This window comes from Lampetra planeri, chromosome 6 (genome assembly GCF_965212315.1).
Source record: "Lampetra planeri chromosome 6, kcLamPlan1.2.h2, whole genome shotgun sequence".
Taxonomy (NCBI): Eukaryota; Metazoa; Chordata; class Hyperoartia; order Petromyzontiformes; family Petromyzontidae; genus Lampetra; species Lampetra planeri.
In genome coordinates, this window is record NC_136112.1 from 988,458 (window position 1) to 1,007,793 (window position 19,336).

The 19,336-nt window shown below is 55.6% G+C and overlaps 1 protein-coding gene across 4 annotated transcripts; it reads left to right on the top strand.

Annotated features, from left to right (window-relative positions):
* The first annotated feature begins 7,396 nt into the window (after positions 1 to 7,396).
* On the top strand, positions 7,397 to 18,971 carry MDH2 (malate dehydrogenase 2). 4 transcript variants are annotated; one of them, XM_078595178.1, is made up of 9 exons: positions 7,399 to 7,839; positions 13,733 to 13,901; positions 14,365 to 14,447; positions 14,839 to 14,949; positions 15,074 to 15,199; positions 16,028 to 16,105; positions 16,495 to 16,594; positions 16,721 to 16,872; positions 17,608 to 17,709. In XM_078595178.1, exons 1-9 carry the CDS (start codon positions 7,759 to 7,761, stop codon positions 17,614 to 17,616), a joined length of 909 nt encoding a protein of 302 aa, XP_078451304.1. In that variant the 5' UTR covers positions 7,399 to 7,758; the 3' UTR covers positions 17,617 to 17,709. The 4 variants fall into 4 exon arrangements, with proteins under 4 accessions (XP_078451305.1, XP_078451304.1, XP_078451303.1 ...); XM_078595177.1 differs by lacking the exon at positions 17,608 to 17,709 and adding an exon at positions 17,761 to 18,011 and having other exon boundaries at positions 7,401 to 7,839; XM_078595179.1 differs by lacking the exon at positions 16,495 to 16,594 and having other exon boundaries at positions 7,397 to 7,839; positions 17,608 to 17,744.
* Positions 18,972 to 19,336: the final 365 nt, after the last annotated feature.

Here is a 19,336-nt window from a genome sequence, read left to right on the forward strand (position 1 = left end):
AATGTTCTCGCACTGGTGGTGATGCGCGACTCCCTGGGTGCGAGTTTCGAATATGTTAGAGCTTTCTGTTCTCGGAAACAATTGGTAAACAAAACACATTCGTGCGGAGGGAGCTGGTAGGAACGTTGGGTTGCTCGGTCAACGGCGGCGTGGTGTATTCCCCAAATATGGCCGACTGTGAGGGCGGGCACAAGCCGGCGTGAGTAGTTTAAACGTTGAGTTTCATAAGGGCACCACGGGGTGACCAGCCCCTCCCCAGCCAGCCCCACCCCTCCCACCCCCCACCCAGCCCCACCCAGCCACTCCCAACCCAGCCCCTCCCTACCCAGCCCCTCCCTACCCAGCCCCACCCTCCCCACCCAGCCCCTCCCTCCCCACCCAGCCCCTCCCTGCACGACGGACGGACGGACACAATAATCCCCTGTGGGCTGGTGTAACCAGGAGGTTCCTACCAGTATTAATGTACTTACAGACCTGACACTTGCCCTCTATCTATACCAGTCAGCTGCTGGGTGATAGCGAGATGAGATGTGTCCCTCCGCCAAGCCGCCCTGCCCAGGGGTGGAGAGGTATGGTCAACGTGTCCCCCACTCGAGTCCTCGCGAGCGACCCCGGCGCGCCACCTCGCCACAAAGAAATTCAACTTGTTTTTCTTCTTGGTTCTTTCGGTAAAGTCACGTAGAAGGGAAACAAGGTCAAGGCGCCCTCCTCCTCTAACCCAGCTTAAATATACGCTGCCAAGCTTTGTGGTGTTCATTCAGACGCTGTCTTTCCGACAGCCCTGTTCTTCACCTGAGGATGGCTGCTTGCGTTGTGGCCGAAACGTCGTGAGAATTGTATTTTATTATGTTTTCTTGTTATTATTTTATTATTTCCCTTCTACGTGACTTTACCGAAAGAACCAAGAAGATGAATCCCTGCAGTCACGAAAGCTTTAAATCGAAATTTAAACTTATTTTTGTTTATTCTACCAGGCGAGGCCCACTGAGCTATGAGTTTGTTTTTCAGAAGCGACGCGGCCACAACTGACAGCTCAACAAAGTGGCTCATCGTGTGGCAATGTATAGCAGCCAAATACAAATGATCTCGTTACGCGCCGCACGTGTCTGATGATTGCTAAACGAACCCCACGTGACACGCTCTCTGCGTCACGTTGGACACGTGCACACACACACACACACACGTGGAGTCGACGCGTTAATTGTAAAAGAATGCCGTCTCATTAACCAATTGTCACAACCCGCCCCCGTTGAGAGGGTGATATGGGGCCGCAATTAGTGGCGTTTCGAGTCTCCAGGTTGATGAGGCTACAAAGTCTGCCTCGGGGTTTCCAGTCTCGCCTGGTCGCGCGTGCAGGCTGGGACTGCTGCATCGTTGGGACACAATGGAGACAAGGCGTGACGATATTGCCAATGCACGGCTGTTTTGGCTCTTTCTGTGGGTCTCCGGGTCTCTTTGTGAACCTGTGGGCCTTTTTGTGAGTCTATGGGTGAACACTTGGGACTCAGTGGGATTATGAGTCCGTGTACACAGAGTACACGGACCTCGCGGCTTGACGACGACATGAGAGAGTGGTGCCAGGAAGATGTGGCACGACTTGAGCAGTGGATACCCACTGGGCTGTAAGCCCATGGATCGAGTCTGCAGGGTCTCTGCGCTGACCGGCGTGTGGCCGTGAAGCATTCTCGAGCACTTATCCAGCAGTGGATTGGCAAGGGCTGCCTGTGTAAACATCGCGTGTAAACAGCGCGTCGTTAGCGGCTCACTGGAATGTGACGGTCTCCCCTTGCAAGGCTAATGGATGTCCTGTGCGTGTCTGCTCGCGTGTGTGTGTGATCATGGGGAGCGGTGGCGTAGTGGTTAGCGCAGCGCGCTACGAACCCGGCGACCCGAGTTGGAGTCCAACATCAATTGACGACTTCCAACACCAGTGACGATTATAATCTAAACCGGTCCTGGGCCTCCCCTTCGGTCGACTCGGCCTCAAATGAGTACTCTGTGCGATGTGCAAGCATCGCCACTCGGGAGACAAAGGCGGTCGGGCGTGGTGCTGGCCACCCACCCCCTCGTGCGGCGTTACGGCCTTCATCGGTGCTCGCTAACCGCACTTGCCCCAACAGTCTGTCAAGGCTACACGGGGGATCTTTATCTTTGCGTGACACTTGTGTGTGGTTTGGGCAGAGTCTGGTGAACAACCCCGCCAGCAAATAACCCGCAAGTCGCAGCGAGTCGCGACCTGCGACGTCTGAACACAAAGACACATATTACATATCACCCCTGCAGCCTGCCCACTGTTAGCGAGCGCCATGTAGCCAGAACCACGCCCGCACGGACACCTTTGTACCACCCCCCCCCCAGGTGCCGATATTTACACGCTGCGCCAGGTAATCATTTGAGGCTGAGTCGACCTACGGGAGGTCCAGAACCGATTCGGATATCACGCCACGGGTGATGGCTGTGGATATCGGTCGTCCCTCTCAGCAGTTAACTTATTAACACGATACATCTTCCTCAAGGTCAGTGAACCGAAACGTTGTTATTGACTCAACAACAACAACAAAGACGTGTTTGTTTGCAATGTAAACATTCACGAATGCCTCTGCTTGGCAATTTTGCAACAGGGCACGGTTCGCTGATGAGTCCCAACGGTGAATCCAGTCCGTTCCTGCTCTGCACTGGCAACACGGGGGTCTAATTGGCTGCGAGCCCATGCGGTTGTTCTCGTCGTGAGCCATGATCGATCCACTGCTGGATGAAGGCCTCCACAAGCCGGGTCCTCCGGGTTTTTCCCTCCACAATTACAAACGTGCATTGAGCTTATTTTGATTGTTTTCGGTGCCATAAATGTCCAAATGATGAGCCACTTTGCTGAGCTACGATTTGTGGGCAGGTCGCTTCTGAGAAAGAAGTTCACACCTCGGTGGGATTTTCCTGGTAGGATGGGGATGGTTTAGTGTCGTATTTGTTTGTGTTTGGGTCATTTGTTTACCTTTCTTGGACTTTGCACTCCTATCGTGTTTTTGTACAGTTTGTTGTTGTAACGTTCTTAGGGGCCGTCCATAAATGACGTCACGCGATTTTGGCCGATTTGTGACCCCCCCTCCACCCCTCGTCACACGGCGTCACAAAAAGTCAGACCCCCCCTCAAATATGACGTCACAAAAATATGACGTCACAAACCCATATTTCCATTTTGAAAATAAAACATGCTTCAGATCACTTTAAACTATTGTCATTGTAGTGCGTATTTAATGAGGCGCTGCACTCTGATGTTGTAGGAGAAAACACGTATTAAAAATAAGGCGTTGGAAAGCTAAAATTGAGCATAAAATTAATTTGAAAATATTCAACGTCTAACTAAAACTGCAGATGTTCAGAATACTATATTATATTGAATTATCTTATGATTATAAAATATTAAAAGTAATTATAACTATAAAAAAATACTTGAAACTTTGTAGTAAAATAAGCGGGTGACGTCACTCCACAGGGGGGAGGGGCGAGGCGCCTCCTCCCCCCTCCTCGGCGTCAACTTACAACCCTCACTACAAAGGCTTCTCCCTCACGTCACGTGATCTCCGTCACGCTGTTGAGACATCGAAGTAAAAAGGACGTCATGATGAACAAGGGATTATATAACCTTTAAATGCAATAGGTCCGTGTCACCGCGCCCTTACTAATTGCACACGAATTGATGCGATGAATATCTCACGTCGCGCTCTGAATTTCGCTTGCAGGTTTCAGATTGACTGCAATGCACCCGTGCTTGGACGGGCAAAATAGGAGTTTAAAATGTTTACATTTATCTGTTATTATTTTGATTTGTTTTTTGTCACGAGAACGGTATTTAAAGTGCAGTACCGACTGATTGTGTGTGGGGTGTGTGAGTGTGTGTGGCGTGTGTGGTGTGTGTGTGTGTGGTGTGTGTGTGGTGTGTGTGGTGTGTGTTTGGTGTGTGTGGTGTGTGGTGTGAGTGTGTGTGGTGTGTGTGTGAGTGTGTGTGGTGTGTGTATGTGTGTGGTGTGTGTGTGGTGTGTGTGGTGTGTGTGTGTGGTGTGTGTGTGGTGTGTGTGTGTGGTGTGTGTGTGTGATGTATGTGGTGTGTGTGGTGTGTGTGTGTGTGTGGTGTGTGAGTGTGTGTGGTGTGTGTGTGTGTGGTGTGTGTGGTGTGTGTGTGTGGTGTGTGTGTGTGATGTATGTGGTGTGTGTGGTATGTGTGTGTGGTGTGTGTGTGATGTATGTGGTGTGTGTGGTGTGTGTGTGGTGTGTGTGTGGTGTGTGTGTGTGTGTGATGTATGTGGTGTGTGTGGTGTGTGTGTGTGGTGTGTGTGATGTATGTGGTGTGTGTGGTGTGTGTGGTGTGTGTGTGGTGTGTGTGTGGTGTGTGTGATGTATGTGGTGTGTGTGGTGTGTGTGTGTGGTGTGTGTGATGTATGTGGTGTGTGTGGTGTGTGTGGTGTGTGTGTGTGGTGTGTGTGTGGTGTGTGTGTGTGGTGTGTGTGTGATGTATGTGGTGTGTGTGGTGTGTGTGTGTGGTGTGTGTGATGTATGTGGTGTGTGTGGTGTGTGTGGTGTGTGTGTGTGGTGTGTATGCGAGTGTGAATGAGTACCTCGTGTGGCGTGTAAACATCAGCACCAGGGAGACGAAGGCGGCAGGGATGGTGCTGCCTCCTGCGTCGTGCCGGCTTTCGTAGGGGCTCGCTAACAGCACTTACCCCAACAGTCTGCTGAGACTACACGGGGGACCTTTGTCTTTGTGTGATACGGGGGCTGGCACACTGCTCGACGAACCCGGCGACCTGAATCCAATTGCCAGCCAAAACTGACGTCAGCAGCGAGTGATATTATATTCTGCCCTGTGCCTCCCCTAGGTCGACTCAGCCTTAAACGAGTACCTGGTACAGTGCATAAACACCGGTACTGGGGAGATAAAGGCGGCCAAGCGAATTCGTTCATCTCACCACCCCCGAGTTGGGGCCTGAATAAGCGCTCATTAATGATCAGCAGCAGTCTGTAGAAAGGATACGCCGGGGAATCTGTGTGTATTTGCATGTGTATGTTAGAGCGTGTGTGTGTGTGATCTACCACTTATCCCACAGCCAGTTGACCCAAACACCTGGGTCCGTCCTCTGACCTACTGCCAGCAGCTAGCCTCTCACACTCAAAGTGCACCTAGCCACTTGGTGGTGACAGGCGGCTATTGGTGGGGGACGTTCTGTATTAATGAGTGTCGCCTTTAAATGTCTCACAGCCATGAGGCACACCTGGCACCTCGCCCGAGCCGCGGTGACCAGAACACGCGGACAAGAAGCCGGAGGAGCGAGAGCAGGAGGCGTGGCTGTGCGAGACGACCATGTTGCACACATGTTACTAGCATGCTGCACACATGTCACAAGCATGCTGTACCCATGTTATTGGGTGCACGATGTAAAAGCGCCGCTTGGGCAGTGAGAGGTCGTCATGACTCTTACGTGGCGGAATTTACGCACGGACGAGTGGTGGGGGCTGCTGGGGTGGGGGATAGGGGGTGGGGGCGGTGAGGGGGTCACGGGGGGCTAAAGCGAGAAGTGGGTGACCAGGGGAAGGGGAGCAGCGTGCGCGTGACGAGTCACGTGTGCACGACCCCTTCTCCACTGCTGGATGTACCCGGCGCCGTGCGTGCCTTGCGGGTCCTGGCACCCCAAGCTCACCAGTGCGCGTTGGTGGAGCACACGGGAGCATAGAGAGCATAGCAAGTGCAGTATAACTGACGTATCCTGCTGCTGTGCGCCTGCAGCTCGTGTTGTGTGCACTGTGGGTCGTCCATCCGAGCACTTGCTCGGCTCTCGCCTGCCAAGATGTGACGAGATGGGGCGCGTTCCGGGAGATTGGATGATGTGTTTTTATTGTCGTTGAATGTGGGAGATGTGAAATCGTATGATTGTCCACCAGGTGTAGAACTCGATCGACCAGGATTGAGGCTCTTCTTCAAGCGTAACCTTGGGCCATCAACGTTGCAAAAGCACAACAAATGAAGCACCGTGCAGCAATAAGAAGTGTCGACACGTGCCGATCGTGTGCATGACGATGTCAGCAGTGTCGCCACCAACACCAGTGACGGTGATCTGAACCGGTCCTGGGCCTCCCCTAGGTCGACTCAGCCCCAAATGAGTACTAGGCGTGTAAACATCGCCACTAGGGAGACAAAGGCGGCCGGGCGTGGTGCTGGCCACCCACCCCCTCGTGTGCAGTGCGGGTCTTCATAGGTGCTCGCTAACAACACTTGCCCCAACAGTCTGTTATGACTACACGGGGGATCTTTATCTTTTGTTTTGTGTGTGGAGGGGAGTGATTGTCCAATCGTGTGTGAGTGGGGGTGTGAGTGGGGGCGTGTGAATGGTTGTGTGTGTGATTGGATGAGTGTGTGTATGGAAGGGAGTGATTGTCCGATAGTGTGTGAGTGGGGGTGTGAGTGGGGGAGTGTGAATGGTTGTGTGTGTGATTGGATGAGTGTGTGTATGGAAGGGAGTGATTGTCCAATCGTGTGTGAGTGGGGGTGTGAGTGGGGGAGTGTGAATGGTTGTGTGTGTGATTGGATGAGTGTGTGTATGGAAGGGAGTGATTGTCCGATAGTGTGTGAGTGGGGGTGTACGTGAGTGGGTGTGTGTGTGCGTGAGTGTGTGTGAGTGGTTGTGTGTGTGGGTGTAAGTACGTGAGTGATTATGTGAGTGAGTGGTTGTGTGTGTGTAGTTGTGTGTGTGAGTGGCTGTGTGTGTGAGTGGGGGTGTGTGAGTGGTGTGTGTGTGTGGTTGTGTAAGTGTGTGTGTAGTTGTGTGTGTGGTTGTGTGTATGTGTAGTAGTGTGCGTGTGGTTGTGTGTAGTTGTGTGTGTGGTTGTGTGTATGTGTAGTAGTGTGTGTGTGAGTGGTTGTGTGTGTGATTGGCTGTGTGTGTGTGTAGTTGTATTTGTAGTAGTGTGTGTGTGAGTGGCTGTGTGTGTATAGTAGTGTGTGTGTAGTAGTGTGTGTATGTGTAGTAGTGTGTGTATGTGTAGTAGTGTGTGTGTGAGTGGCTGTGTGTGTATAGTAGTGTGTGTGTAGTAGTGTGTGTATGTGTAGTAGTGTGTGTGTGAGTGGCTGTGTGTGTATAGTAGTGTGTGTGTAGTAGTGTGTGTATGTGTAGTAGTGTGTGTATGTGTAGTAGTGTGTGTGTGAGTGGCTGTGTGTGTATAGTAGTGTGTGTGTAGTAGTGTGTGTATGTGTAGTAGTGTGTGTATGTGTAGTAGTGTGTGTATGTGTAGTAGTGTGTGAGTGGCTGTGTGTGAGTGGCTGTGTGTGTATAGTAGTGTGTGTGTAGTAGTGTGTGTATGTGTAGTAGTGTGTGTATGTGTAGTAGTGTGTGAGTGGCTGTGTGTGAGTGGCTGTGTGTGTATAGTAGTGTGTGTGTAGTAGTGTGTGTATGTGTAGTAGTGTGTGTATGTGTAGTAGTGTGTGTATGTGTAGTAGTGTGTGAGTGGCTGTGTGTGAGTGGCTGTGTGTGAGTGGGGGTGTGGCCTGACACGTGATGCCAGCGGAAAGGCATGTGTGTGTGTAGTGTCGTGTGTGTAGTGTCGTGTGTGCGGTCCGTGTGCACCCTGCAGGCTGAGCCAGTGCCACGACTCTGCCGCGGTGGGCACGCGTCTCAGAGCTCTCAGCCCTCTCAGCTCCCTCCCTCTCAGCTCTCCCCCTGAGCCCCCTGGGCCGTACCCCTCGAGCCGGGGACCCCCTTGAGGCACGGGGACATGTCGCGAGTGGCGCTCCGCGTGGTGGGTCGACGCCTGACGGGGGCTGTGCCCAGACGAGGAATGAGCGCAGCGGCCCAGGTACGGAACGGGACAGGGCGACACGTGTGTGTGTCTGTGTGTGTGTGCACACGAGGGCACACGTGTGTGTGTGCACACGAAGACACGCGTGTGTGTGTGCACACGAAGACACGCGTGTGTGTGTGGGCACGTGTGTGTGTGTGTGCACACGAGGAAATGTGTGTGTGCACGTGTGTGTGTGTGCTGTGGAGGAGGCTCGTGAAGGACGCTGCTACTGGGCAGTTGGAGGCAGTCGCCCTCCCAACAACAACAGAGGGCAGAGGAGAGACGCTCACAACAACGAGCGCAGCGCCGGGTGGCTAAAGCACAGCAAGTTGGCACAGTAGGGGGACACAGGTGGTGCATCGGCCACTCATCTCAGTCAGGCGACCTGTAGCACCTGCTGGGTCTGCCCCGTGACCTCCTCCTGCCCGCGGGCGTTCGACACTTCACGTGGTAGCCTCAACGTGCACCTAGCCTGGCACAAGCGTTGTGGTCACGTCACCGCTACTTAGTGGCGAATGGCGATTGTTGTTGTTTGTGGACGTGACTTTGCTGTGCAGTATGTGTAGTGTGTAGTGTTGTGTAACGCGTGCGTGTGTGTACACTTGGTCATGGGCCGTGTTACACGTGTGTGTGTGTGTGCGGGCCTTCATAGGTGCTGCTCGCTCACAGCACTTGCCCCAACAGTCTGTTAAGGCTACACGGGGGATCTTTGTCGGTGTGTGTGTACGTGGGTGTGTACAGTGGTACACGAGTGTGAGTGTGTGTGTACAGTTGTGTTGTGTATACATGCACCGGTTGTTGGGCATGTGAGGGTATGGCTATTACGAGTCCACTGGCGATGTATACACAGTGGCGATTGTATGCATGGATGGGTGTGTACACGTTGTTGTGTAAACGTTGATGTGTATATACTCGGTCACGGTGTGTACACGTGTGTGTGTGTCCTGGGTCACGGTGTGTACACGTGTGTGTGTGTGTATCCTGGGTCACGTGGTGTACACGTGTGTGTGTGTACACTGGGTCATGGTGTGTACACGTGTGTGTACACTGGGTCACGGTGTGTACACGTGTGTGTGTATCCTGGGTCACGGTGTGTACACGTGTGTGTGTACACTGGGTCACGGTGTGTACACGTGTGTGTGTGTATCCTGGGTCACGGTGTGTACACGTGTGTGTGTGTCCTGGGTCACGGTGTGTACACGTGTGTGTGTGTGTACACTGGGTCACGGTGTGTACACGTGTGTGTGTGTATCCTGGGTCACGGTGTGTACACGTGTGTGTACACTGGGTCACGGTGTGTACACGTGGGTGTGTGTGTACACTGGGTCACGGTGTGTACACGTGTGTGTGTGTATCCTGGGTCACGGTGTGTACACGTGTGTGTACACTGGGTCACGGTGTGTACACGTGGGTGTGTGTCCTGGGTCACGGTGTGTACACGTGTGTGTGTACTGGGTCACGGTGTGTACACGTGTGTGTGTGTACACTGGGTCACGGTGTGTACACGTGTGTGTGTGTACACTGGGTCACGGTGTGTACACGTGTGTGTGTACACTGGGTCACGGTGTGTACACGTGGGTGCATTTACCGCAGTAATCGTACGCGTGCGACGCGTGACCCTGTCCACGTGTGACCCTGTCCACGTGTGACCCTTGTGTGCACGTGACCCTGTCCACGTGTGACCCTGTGCACGTCACCCTGTGTGTACACGCGTTGTACGCATGCCAAGTCTCTCATCTCGGCACAGACACCCCCTGCTGCTGCTGCGTTCGTGCGAGTTGGGGGGGGGGGGCCCGTGGGGGATTCCGTCTCTGACCGCGGTCACTCCGTGACCTCTCGACCTCTGTGCGCCCGCGCATCAAACCCGAGCCGAGGAAAATCAATTCTCGGTTCGCCTTCTCTGCCATCACCGCCGCCAGATGTAAAAGACAAAACAAATACTTGTATAGTTGTTGAGCGGATAAGGTACACGTGTGTGTATATATACTGTAGTGTATTTGTAGACATGTGCTTGTCTGTTGTGTAACTTCTATTGCCCCACGAGCATGTGTCGCGTGTTACATGCATTCGCTGCTAATTAGAACCCATTATCTTCGAGCGATGGAGGCGGAGTCCCCTTTCTGGACATTCGCAAGCAGCGAATACCGGCGAGCCTGGCACTGCTGATGAGGCACCGGGAGTCGAAACCGGCGCAGAGTTTGGCTCGGGACTTCTTGAATCGTTTGCTCTCTGCAATGATTTGCACTCCCAGAAGGCAGGCGGCACGGGGTCGGGGGGGGGCTGATTGTCTGTGTAATGATTATACTTGGAGTGTTTGTTTGTTTGTCGAGATCCTGAGGATGGTGAATGAGACGTATTGTGTTCGCTTATCTCTGTTATTTGATCACCACAAAGACAAAGATCCCCCATGTAGCCTGCACAGACTGTTGGGACAAGTGCTGTAAGCGAGTAGCACGGCCGCCTTTGTCTCTCCAGTGGCGATGTTTTTACACACCGCACCAGGTACCCATTTGAGGCTGAGTCGACCTAGGGGAGGCCCAGGACCGGTTCAGATAATCGTCACTGGTGTTGGCCGTGAGTGGGAATCGAACCCGGATGGCCGGGTTCGTCACGCAGCGTAGCGCTAATCCCTACACTCCCTGTACACACACACACACACGCGTACACACACACACACGCGTACACGCACACGTGTGTGTGTGTACGTGTGTGTACGTTGAACTTCTTTGGCACCGTACGTAGCCAACCGCCCTAATAGGAGGTGCGGGGGAAGGACAAACTAAACACAAAAAGCAGTTCTCAAGAAATGAGTCTTCAATCTAGATTTAAAATCGTGATCTATTGCGCCCCCACTCCTCCATAAATGGCTTTGGTTAAACTAACAACACGAATACATCACTTAGTCACTCCACTGCTGGATGATGACGGCCTTCTCACGCCGCGCGGGTCGTGGGCTCGACTCGGCCTTCGCGCTGTTGGGTCGGTGAAGGCGCGCGCAGCGTTCGACGCGGGAGCGTAGAAGTACAATACAACCACGGGTGTTGCTGCACTGAACGGCGGCCTTGGTACGGGGCACGGACCACGTGGGCTCGGCGGCTAAACGCCGAAGTCCTGCGGGAGCCCGACTGCTCCTGTGGTGCGGTGACATCTCTGGGGTCTCACGGTGCCACCGCCGCTGTCACTGGCTTCTCGGGGGGTGTGGGGGGGGGGTCTAGAGCATTTGGCTACTGCTATGAATTTACACGTGACGTTGACAAGCCACTTGGGTGAGCTTTCATTTGTGGCCAGGTCGCTTCCGAAAAAGCTGAGCTACATAGCTTGGCGCAGTTTACCTGGTTAAAAAAAAACAAAAATCAAAGTTTAGTTTGTCACCTGTGATCAGCAGCCTCACCTGGGCTGACCCATGCTGGTGAGCTCGCTGTGCAGGTACACGTGCGTGATGCAGCCCACAGCTGACCCGCATGCCTCTCCACCTCCAAAGCCTTTCATCTCCCTCCCTCTATCATCCCTCTATCATGCCTCCCTTCCTTTGTCCCTTCATCCCTTTCGGTCTCTTTTGCTCCCTCCCCGTAGCCTTTCACCCATCTCGCTCCCGCTCTACAGGCCATGTGGGCGAGTGCGGCGCTGGGATCTCCATGAGACGCTATATTCCACAAATTCCGAAGTCACTCGGGGTGGGAGCGGCGAGGTCACAGGGACGGAGTTAATTAACCCGGAAGGGCGACCGTGGTGCGGGGTTGGGTTTGGGGTTAGAGGTAAGGCGAGGGCTGCAATTATTTTTAATCGCGAATCTGCATTCCACAAGGCCCGCTGCTGGCCTTCTGAGGGAGCGGTGGCGCGGAGGTTTGGTGCGAGGCAAGGCCGTGTCCGCTCACTAATTCTCCACGATTCCGTTTGGGTTTCATCGCGGAGACGGAGCGATGAAATCGGCTCGCGCGCAGGAACCAGGACGAATCGTCGCATCTCGAGACGGTGACGCGAGATGGTTGCGGACCGGGGGAGGCCTTCATCCAGCAGTGGGCGGACCGTGGTGGCAGCAGCTCCTCAAGTTTTGCCACCTTAGGCACAACTCCGTGAGGACCTGGGAAAACTGGACGAGTCACATAGTTGTCTCTGTGAACGTCTAACCCACGCCGGCTCCTCGGGAACGGCAGTAAACCGCCGTGCGCGAATCCACGGGGAATCCGCCCGAGGGGGGGGGGGGCTGTGCCCTCGTCTCCCTGGCGAACTGGGTTCGTCTTTTACACTCTGTGCCAATCGGCCCCCTCAGCGATCGCGCACGGTGCGTTGTGCAACGCGATTCCGCTGGGCGAGTTTTGTCCGTCGCGTGATGCATTCGGGGGCAGCGGAGGTGGGGGGGTGAAGGGGTCCTTTGGGGTCGTGGCGACATCGCGATCGGTGTCGCTCGTTCTAATCTGCTGCCCGCGCGCTCCGCAACTGCCTTCCCCCAGCTGTCGAAAACTGAAACTGTTTTTGTTTTTATATTTTACCAGGTAAGGGCCCACTGAGCTATGTTCGCTCTTTTTTTCAGAAGCGACCTGGCCAACACGAGCGATAGCTCGACGAAGTGGCTCATCGTCATGTGGACATTTATAGCGGATAAATACGCGTGATGCTCATTCTAAATGTGGAGGGAAAACCCGGAGGACCCAGAGATAAATCCACGCGACCACGGGGAGAGAGAGACACACACAAACTCTAAATATACAGCAGCAAGCGTCAGGGTCGGGATCGAACCCACGACCTCCTGCACACCAGGCGAGAAAGTTAACATCTCCTAGCCAGCGTGGCACTCCCCTCCCCCGTCCAGGCTCCAGCAGTGGTGGGTGATCGTGCCTCGCTGGGTATCGATTAACGACTCCACGCAACTCCACTGGCCCCCTAACCTCCGTGCGTGCGTCCTTGTCACCGTGGTTTTTTTTGTCTGTGTGGTGGCTGTGCTGTAGCAGAAAAAAACAACAACCCCCACTCGCGTAACAGTGCGAGTGCAGATGCCACAGAGGCAAGTGTTTGCGTAAACACAAATATACCGCACAGCCTCTGTGCATTATGCAACAAATCATCAGCAGTTCCTGAAAGAGTGCATTGTTGGACCTCTTGTCCTCAGTCGGTCACATTTGCTCAAATAAATGTTGACGGTGACCTAGGACGAGTGGCGACCACGGTGCGCCTCTTCGGGAAACGCCGATGGTTTATATTCGTACAATGCACACGTGGCCGCTTGCTCTATACGCGTGCCGTGTGCGAGCCAGATGGGCTGTTGCGGGGCGAGATTGTCAGAGATTGGGAGGCCTGTTCATCCAGCGGTGGATTGATCGTGGGCCCCATGGGTGTCAACCGGGGGCACCTTTGCCCCCCGTCCCACCTCCGTGGTAAAGGCTTCCCCGTCGATGGTGTGACGAGAGTGTGAAGGGCGATCCCGGCCGTGCCAAGGTGACCATGCGTACGTGCAGGGTAGGAAAGCGCTGAGTCGGCGCAATCTCAAGAACGTGATCCCCTCTCCCCCCCCCCCACACTGCGACAGATACAGCCCGAATGAATGATTGACGCGCTCGGTCGAGCTTGGCTGATGAGTTTGTGCGTGGGTGCGGTTTAAATATAAACGTAGCCGCCACAGTTATTTTACCCACAAGGCTCCAGTGTTTGTCCAGGGTTTTTTTTTTGGTCTCCCAGAGGGATCTGGCCTGGGATGATTGTTTTAAATCCACTGGTGGATGAAGGCCTCCACGCTCGGGGTCGGTCTTGGGGGTTGTTCGACCGCCTTTTGAGGACGCTTGCCGGCGTGCGTGTGGGGTCGGCCTCGTCCATAGGCGGCGCCGGCTTTAACAGGCGGTCGCTGGCGGCACTTGCCCCGACGGTCTGTTTAAGGCTACACGGGGAATCTTTGTCTTTGTGGCGGGGGGCGCAGCACGGGATGAAGGTGGCGGTGCTGGGGGCGGCGGGGGGCATCGGGCAGCCGCTGTCGCTGCTGCTCAAGATGAACGAGCGCGTGTCGCGCCTGGCGCTCTACGACATCGCTCGTGCGCACGGCGTCGCCGTCGACCTGGGCCACATCAACTCACACGCCTCCATCTCCGGTGCGGACGTACGCCCACATCGACACCAACGCCAAAACCACGACCACCATTGCCGCCACCGATACCAGTACCACCAACACCGCAGACACTGCCAGCACGGCTACCACCACCACCTCGACTACAATTATCACTGCCACCACCTCTATCACCACCACCACCATCACTGCTGTCATCACCAACACTGTGATCACTACCATCTCTACCACAATTACCACCGCCATCACTACCACGTTTACCGCCACCAGCTCCACCACCGATAACGAGAATGGTGATGCTGGTGGTGATGGTGGCGATGATTGTTGGGAGTAATGTTGGCGGTGGAGGTTGTGGCGGCAGTTTTGATTATTAACAATGCTAGTGTAATAATGACGGTGGAGGCGACGTTAACGATGATGATGATGATGGTAAAGTGAATGACGATGATGAAGACCAAGATGATGGTGACGGTTGTGATGCTCCGCAGCGCACCAGGGCGCTAGTCAGCTGAGCGAGGCGCTGGACGGGAGCCACCTCGTTGTGGTCCCTGCGGGGGTGCCCCGGAAACCGGGGTAACGACGACACGGCACGACGGGCACCGCACGCGGCACACCGCATGACGGGCACCGCACGCGGCACACCGCACGCGGCATACCACACACCGCACGACGGGCACCGCACGCGGCACAACGCACGACGGGCACCGCATGCGGCACACCGCACGCGGCATACCACACCGCACGACGGGCACCGCACGCGGCATACCACACATCGCACGCGGCCCACCACACACTGCACGCGGCACACCGCACGCGGCACACCACACACCGCACGACGGGCACCGCACGTGGCATACCGCACGACGGGCACGTTTCTCAGTCTCGGCGTTGCTCTCGGTGCCGTGCCGCCATGACCCCCCACATCTCCCACATCCCCCACCCCATCTCCTTTGCCGCCGGAAGGGATGACGCGTGAGGACCTCTTCACCATGAACGCTCACATCGTGGCCGAGCTGGCGGAGGCGTGCGCCATCACGTGCCCCCAAGCGCTGCTCTGCATCATCTCCAACCTGGTGAGCAGCCGGGATCACTTCTCATCTTAATTATCAATCATCTCCTCTTCATCATCGTCGCCATCAGCCGTGATCTTGGGATGACGAATCCTTTCACCTCCGCACGCCGTTCCGCCCCGGCCAGGTGAACTCCATGGTGCCCATCGCATCGGAGATCTTCAAGAAGCACGGAGTCTACGACCCCAAGCGGATCTTCGGGGTCACCACCCTGGACGTGGTCCGGGCCAGCGTGTTCTTGGCCGATCTCAAGGTCGGTGCGGCGTGGCCCATCGGCTCCCGGGACGCCTCTCGCACACGCCGCCGCCAGCCCTTCCGTGTTCCAGAGCGATCCACGGAAGCGGATTCCACAGAACATATTCCCCACCGAGATCCCTTTCGAGTGACGCCCAGCGGGATGGGCGGGCTGTGTGCGCAGCAGCTTCTCGCCTTCCTGCCGCATTGTAGCCGATCGGCCAGTCTCGCGTGTGCGGTGGGGTGAAGTGTGGGTCCTCCCGCCTCCTCCAGCACGTCTGGCCAGGAAGTCGACTGAATGCTCCCTAGAGGGGCTCTCTAGAGCTCCCTCTCGTGCAGGCCCCGTCCACCAGCAGCGGCGTGAGCAGACACTTGCAGGGCTGCACTTTTACCTGCTACAGATGATGTTTGTTGCGTGATATTTTAATTCTAAGTGGGAATTAATTTACATTAAGCGCAGAACCTTGAATGTGACATTTTGTTATCGAGCCACTGGTTGGCGATCAAGCTGATATCGACTCACTGCACTCAATCAATAACTGCGTTCCTATACAAGTCTATGGGTCCCTGTGTGGGTCTATGGGTCCCTGTGCGGGTCTATGGGTCCCTGTGCGAGTCATTGGTGATCGGGCTGAGACCATCAACTCGTTCGAACCCGGTTCAGTCACAGGCAGTTGAAACCCGGATCTGAACCCAGGCTCTCAGCGTCTCCAACCTCTGAGCCAGCTCGTTTAGTAGCGACGCGTGTTACGTGGTCACTGCGTGCTGCCTTCCTGGTGTCTCAACATCCCTGTGTCTGTGTGCCATCTCTGTGTGTCATCTCTGTGTGCCGCCTCCGCACACACAGGGGCTGGACCGATCGGCGGTGGAGGTCCCCGTGGTCGGAGGTCACGCAGGAAAGACAATCATCCCCCTCCTGTCCCAGGTGACGACAACGGCTGGTGGCGGCCTGCACACGGGTGTGGTGTGGCCTGGTTGGTAGTGCGGCGTGGTTCACGGTGTGATGTGGCTGTTGCTGTGGTGTGGTTGATAGTGTGGTGTGGCTGGTTGTGTTTTGCGGTTGTTAATTTGGGGGAGTGTGGTTAGTAGTGTGATGTGGCTGGATTGTGTGGGGTGGTGTGGTAACGTGGTGTGGCGTGGTGTGGTGTGGCCGGTTTTGTGGTCGAGTCCTTTCCGGTTTGTGCCGCCCACACCACAGCAAAGTCTCCGTTTCTCAGCATCGTCGCACGCACCTTGTGATAGCGCCGCCCGCCCACCATGCACACACGCACACACGCACACACGCCAGTAACGTGGCGGTGCGGTGGCCCCCAGAGCTTGCCCAAGGTGGATCTCGGCCAGGATCAGATCGAGATGCTGACCTCGCGCCTGCAGGAGGCCGGAACGGAGGTCGTGAAGGCCAAGGTCGGGGAAGGTGAGCGAGGCGTTGCCGCCGGCTCGGCGATTGCGTCGCGAGATCTCTCGCGACTCCTTGGGTTTTCCTCGCGACGACGTTTAGTCCAAGCGACAATGGTAATCGTTGTGCCTCCGCGTGCGCCAGGCTCGGCGACGCTGTCCATGGCGCACGCGGGCGCCCGCTTTGTGTCGTCGCTGCTGGAGGCGAGTGACGGGCGCAAGGGCCTCGTGGAGTGCGCCTTCGTGCGCTCCGAGGAGACGGAGGCGGCGTACCTCTCCACGCCGCTCCTGCTCGGGGTGCGTACACGCGTACACATGTACACACGTACACACGTACACGCGTACACGCGTACACGCGTACACGCGTACACGCGTACACGCGTACACACGTACACGCGCGCCCGCGGGCACACGCGTTCGGGGAGCGGTAGTATAGTGGTACGCCCACTACTCTACGAACCCGGGGACCCGAGTTCGATTCCCGCTCACGACCAATAATAGTGGTGAATATTTGAAGCGGTCCTGGGCTTCCCCTAGGTCGACTCGGCCTTAAGTGAGTACCTGGGTGCGGTGTGTGAAAACTTCAGCATTGGTGGAGACGATAAAAAGCGGCTGGAGTGGTTCCTGACTGGACCACCTTTTCATAGGTGCGCCGTGCCGGTCTTCAGAGGTGCTCGCGAACAGCACTTTCCCCCAACAGCTTGTCGGGGGGGGGGGGGTGGGGGGGGATCGCTGGCTTTATGCGTACGTGTGTGCGTGCGTCTCCGTGGCAACCGGAGGCCGATGTTTTACCTGCGGCTTCCGCCAGTGCCGCCACTGGACGGCGTTAAACAAATCTCAGTAGAAGCAACAGGACTGGGACCTACGGAAATATTGACTCTGGGTCACAAAGCAGGCGTGGAACTGCCGTCGATGCCAATTAGCGGCGACGATGATGGCGACGATGATGAATCGGCTTGCGCTGCGCGCCGCTGAGGATCGGGAGGCAACGATTGTTTTGTGTTTGTTTTGCTTTGCACGCGCCAAGTGAAGTCCGTTTAGTGGAGACGCAGTGGAGGTGCAAAGTCACGCGTGGTGGTGAGAGCAATATCTGAAGCGGTCCCGCGCCGACCGGCGTGGCGACGTACGTTGGGAGGCCGCCATCCAGCAGTGGATTGACGAAGGTCGCGGCGTTGCGTGTTGCAGAAGCACGGCGTCGAGAGGAGCATGGGCCTGGGGCCGCTGTCGAGCTACGAGGAGAAGCTGCTGCTCGCCGCCGTGCCCGAGCTCAAGGCGGCGATACGCGACGGCGAGGAGTTCGCGCGCAACTTCAAGTAGCGTCGCCACAATGACCGCGGCGTGTCGTCACGGCAAACGACGTCTCTCCGGCCTCATCGTCGCTCCGGCCGCATCATCGCTCCAGTCAGCCGCATCGTCGCTCCAGCGGCATCATCACTCCAACCTCATCGTCGCTCCAGCGGCGTCATCGCTCCAGTCAGCCGCATCGTCGCTCCAGCGGCACCATCGCTCCTCTCCTTCGGACGACGGCCGAAAGCCGGGTGGCCGTAGAAATCCAAGGAAGTGCCAATATTCACTTTACAAACAGAGCAGCAGCAGCCCGTGAGAGAGTTTGGATCGGTAGCGATTATATCCGTTCAACGGTAACAAAGATGTTTACGCGTTTTGGTTTCAAAGCCCATGGCTCTCGTTAATTCTAATGAACCATGGGAAGCAGAGGGGGGGTGCAGGCGCTGTTGTTCCGTCGTTTGCTGTGATTGGTGACCCTTTGGGCAGTTCCACAATTCTGGACGTACGTTTCAGACTAATTTCGCTTAGGGGCAATCCTTAGTACAATCATGAAGTGGCCTTTTTTACATGGGGCGTAACATGCCAGCCAATTAGGGGACGGTAGGAACTAATTCTCACGACATACGGCAGGGCCCGGGCGTACTCGGGACGACCTTTCTCATCCCACGCTGGGAACGGCGGTGGTGCTGGTGGTGGTGCCTGCAGTTTTGTTGATGCGTCAGACCATCGACGATTCTCCCCGTAAACAAGCCACGCGGCCCGCGGGCACGAACACGGGCCACAGGGTGGCTGGCAGCAGTGCAGGGGGTGACGCTCGCGTGCCAACTGGCAGCAAGAAGGACCTGGGTTCGGTTCGTGACACGGGCACCTTTCTCTCTGGAGTTTGTATGTTCTGCCCCTGTCCTACGTGGGGTGTTTCTCTCGATTCTTCGTTTCCTGCCCAGAGTAAAAAAACAACCCCATACAATGTAAGTGGTTTTTGGCTAAACATCCCCAATGGTAAAAAAAATTAAATGTGCACTGCAAATCACTCGCTGGGATCCCACACAGCAGCAGTAGCAACATTGTCCCCCGACTGTAAAAACTTAACAGGATCAACTTAACAAAAATCAAGAGACTCAGCGAGGCTTTCCTGGATAAAACAAGCGGAATAATAATGACTTGAAAATGATGCCCCACGTGTTATAATGCGGATCAATCTGGATGTTTGACACTGTGGTTGCCTACTTTGTGGAACTGCCCAATTATTAATGTGAAGCCATCTGGCAATAATTTAAAGTGCCATACTTAGATGTGGAGGGGGGTGGGAGGGGGTGCGGGGGGTGGGTGTGAGGGGTAGAGGGGGGGGTATATTAGGGGAGGGGTATGGGGCGGCTATATTTGGGGGGGGGGTATATTGGGGGGGGGGTATATTGGGGGGGGGGGGGGTATGGGGGGGTGGAGGGAACTTCACTGCATGTGCCCCACGCCATCA

Coding starts and splice junctions, on each gene's coding strand:
- MDH2 (XM_078595175.1), top strand. CDS start 7,759: ATGTCGCGAGTGGCGCTCCGCGTGGTGGGTCGACGCCTGACGGGGGCT. Junction 13,902..14,364: donor CTCACACGCCTCCATCTCCG/GTGCGGACGTAC, acceptor GATGCTCCGCAG/CGCACCAGGGCGCTAGTCAG. Junction 16,873..17,760: donor CCACGCCGCTCCTGCTCGGG/GTGCGTACACGC, acceptor TGCGTGTTGCAG/AAGCACGGCGTCGAGAGGAG.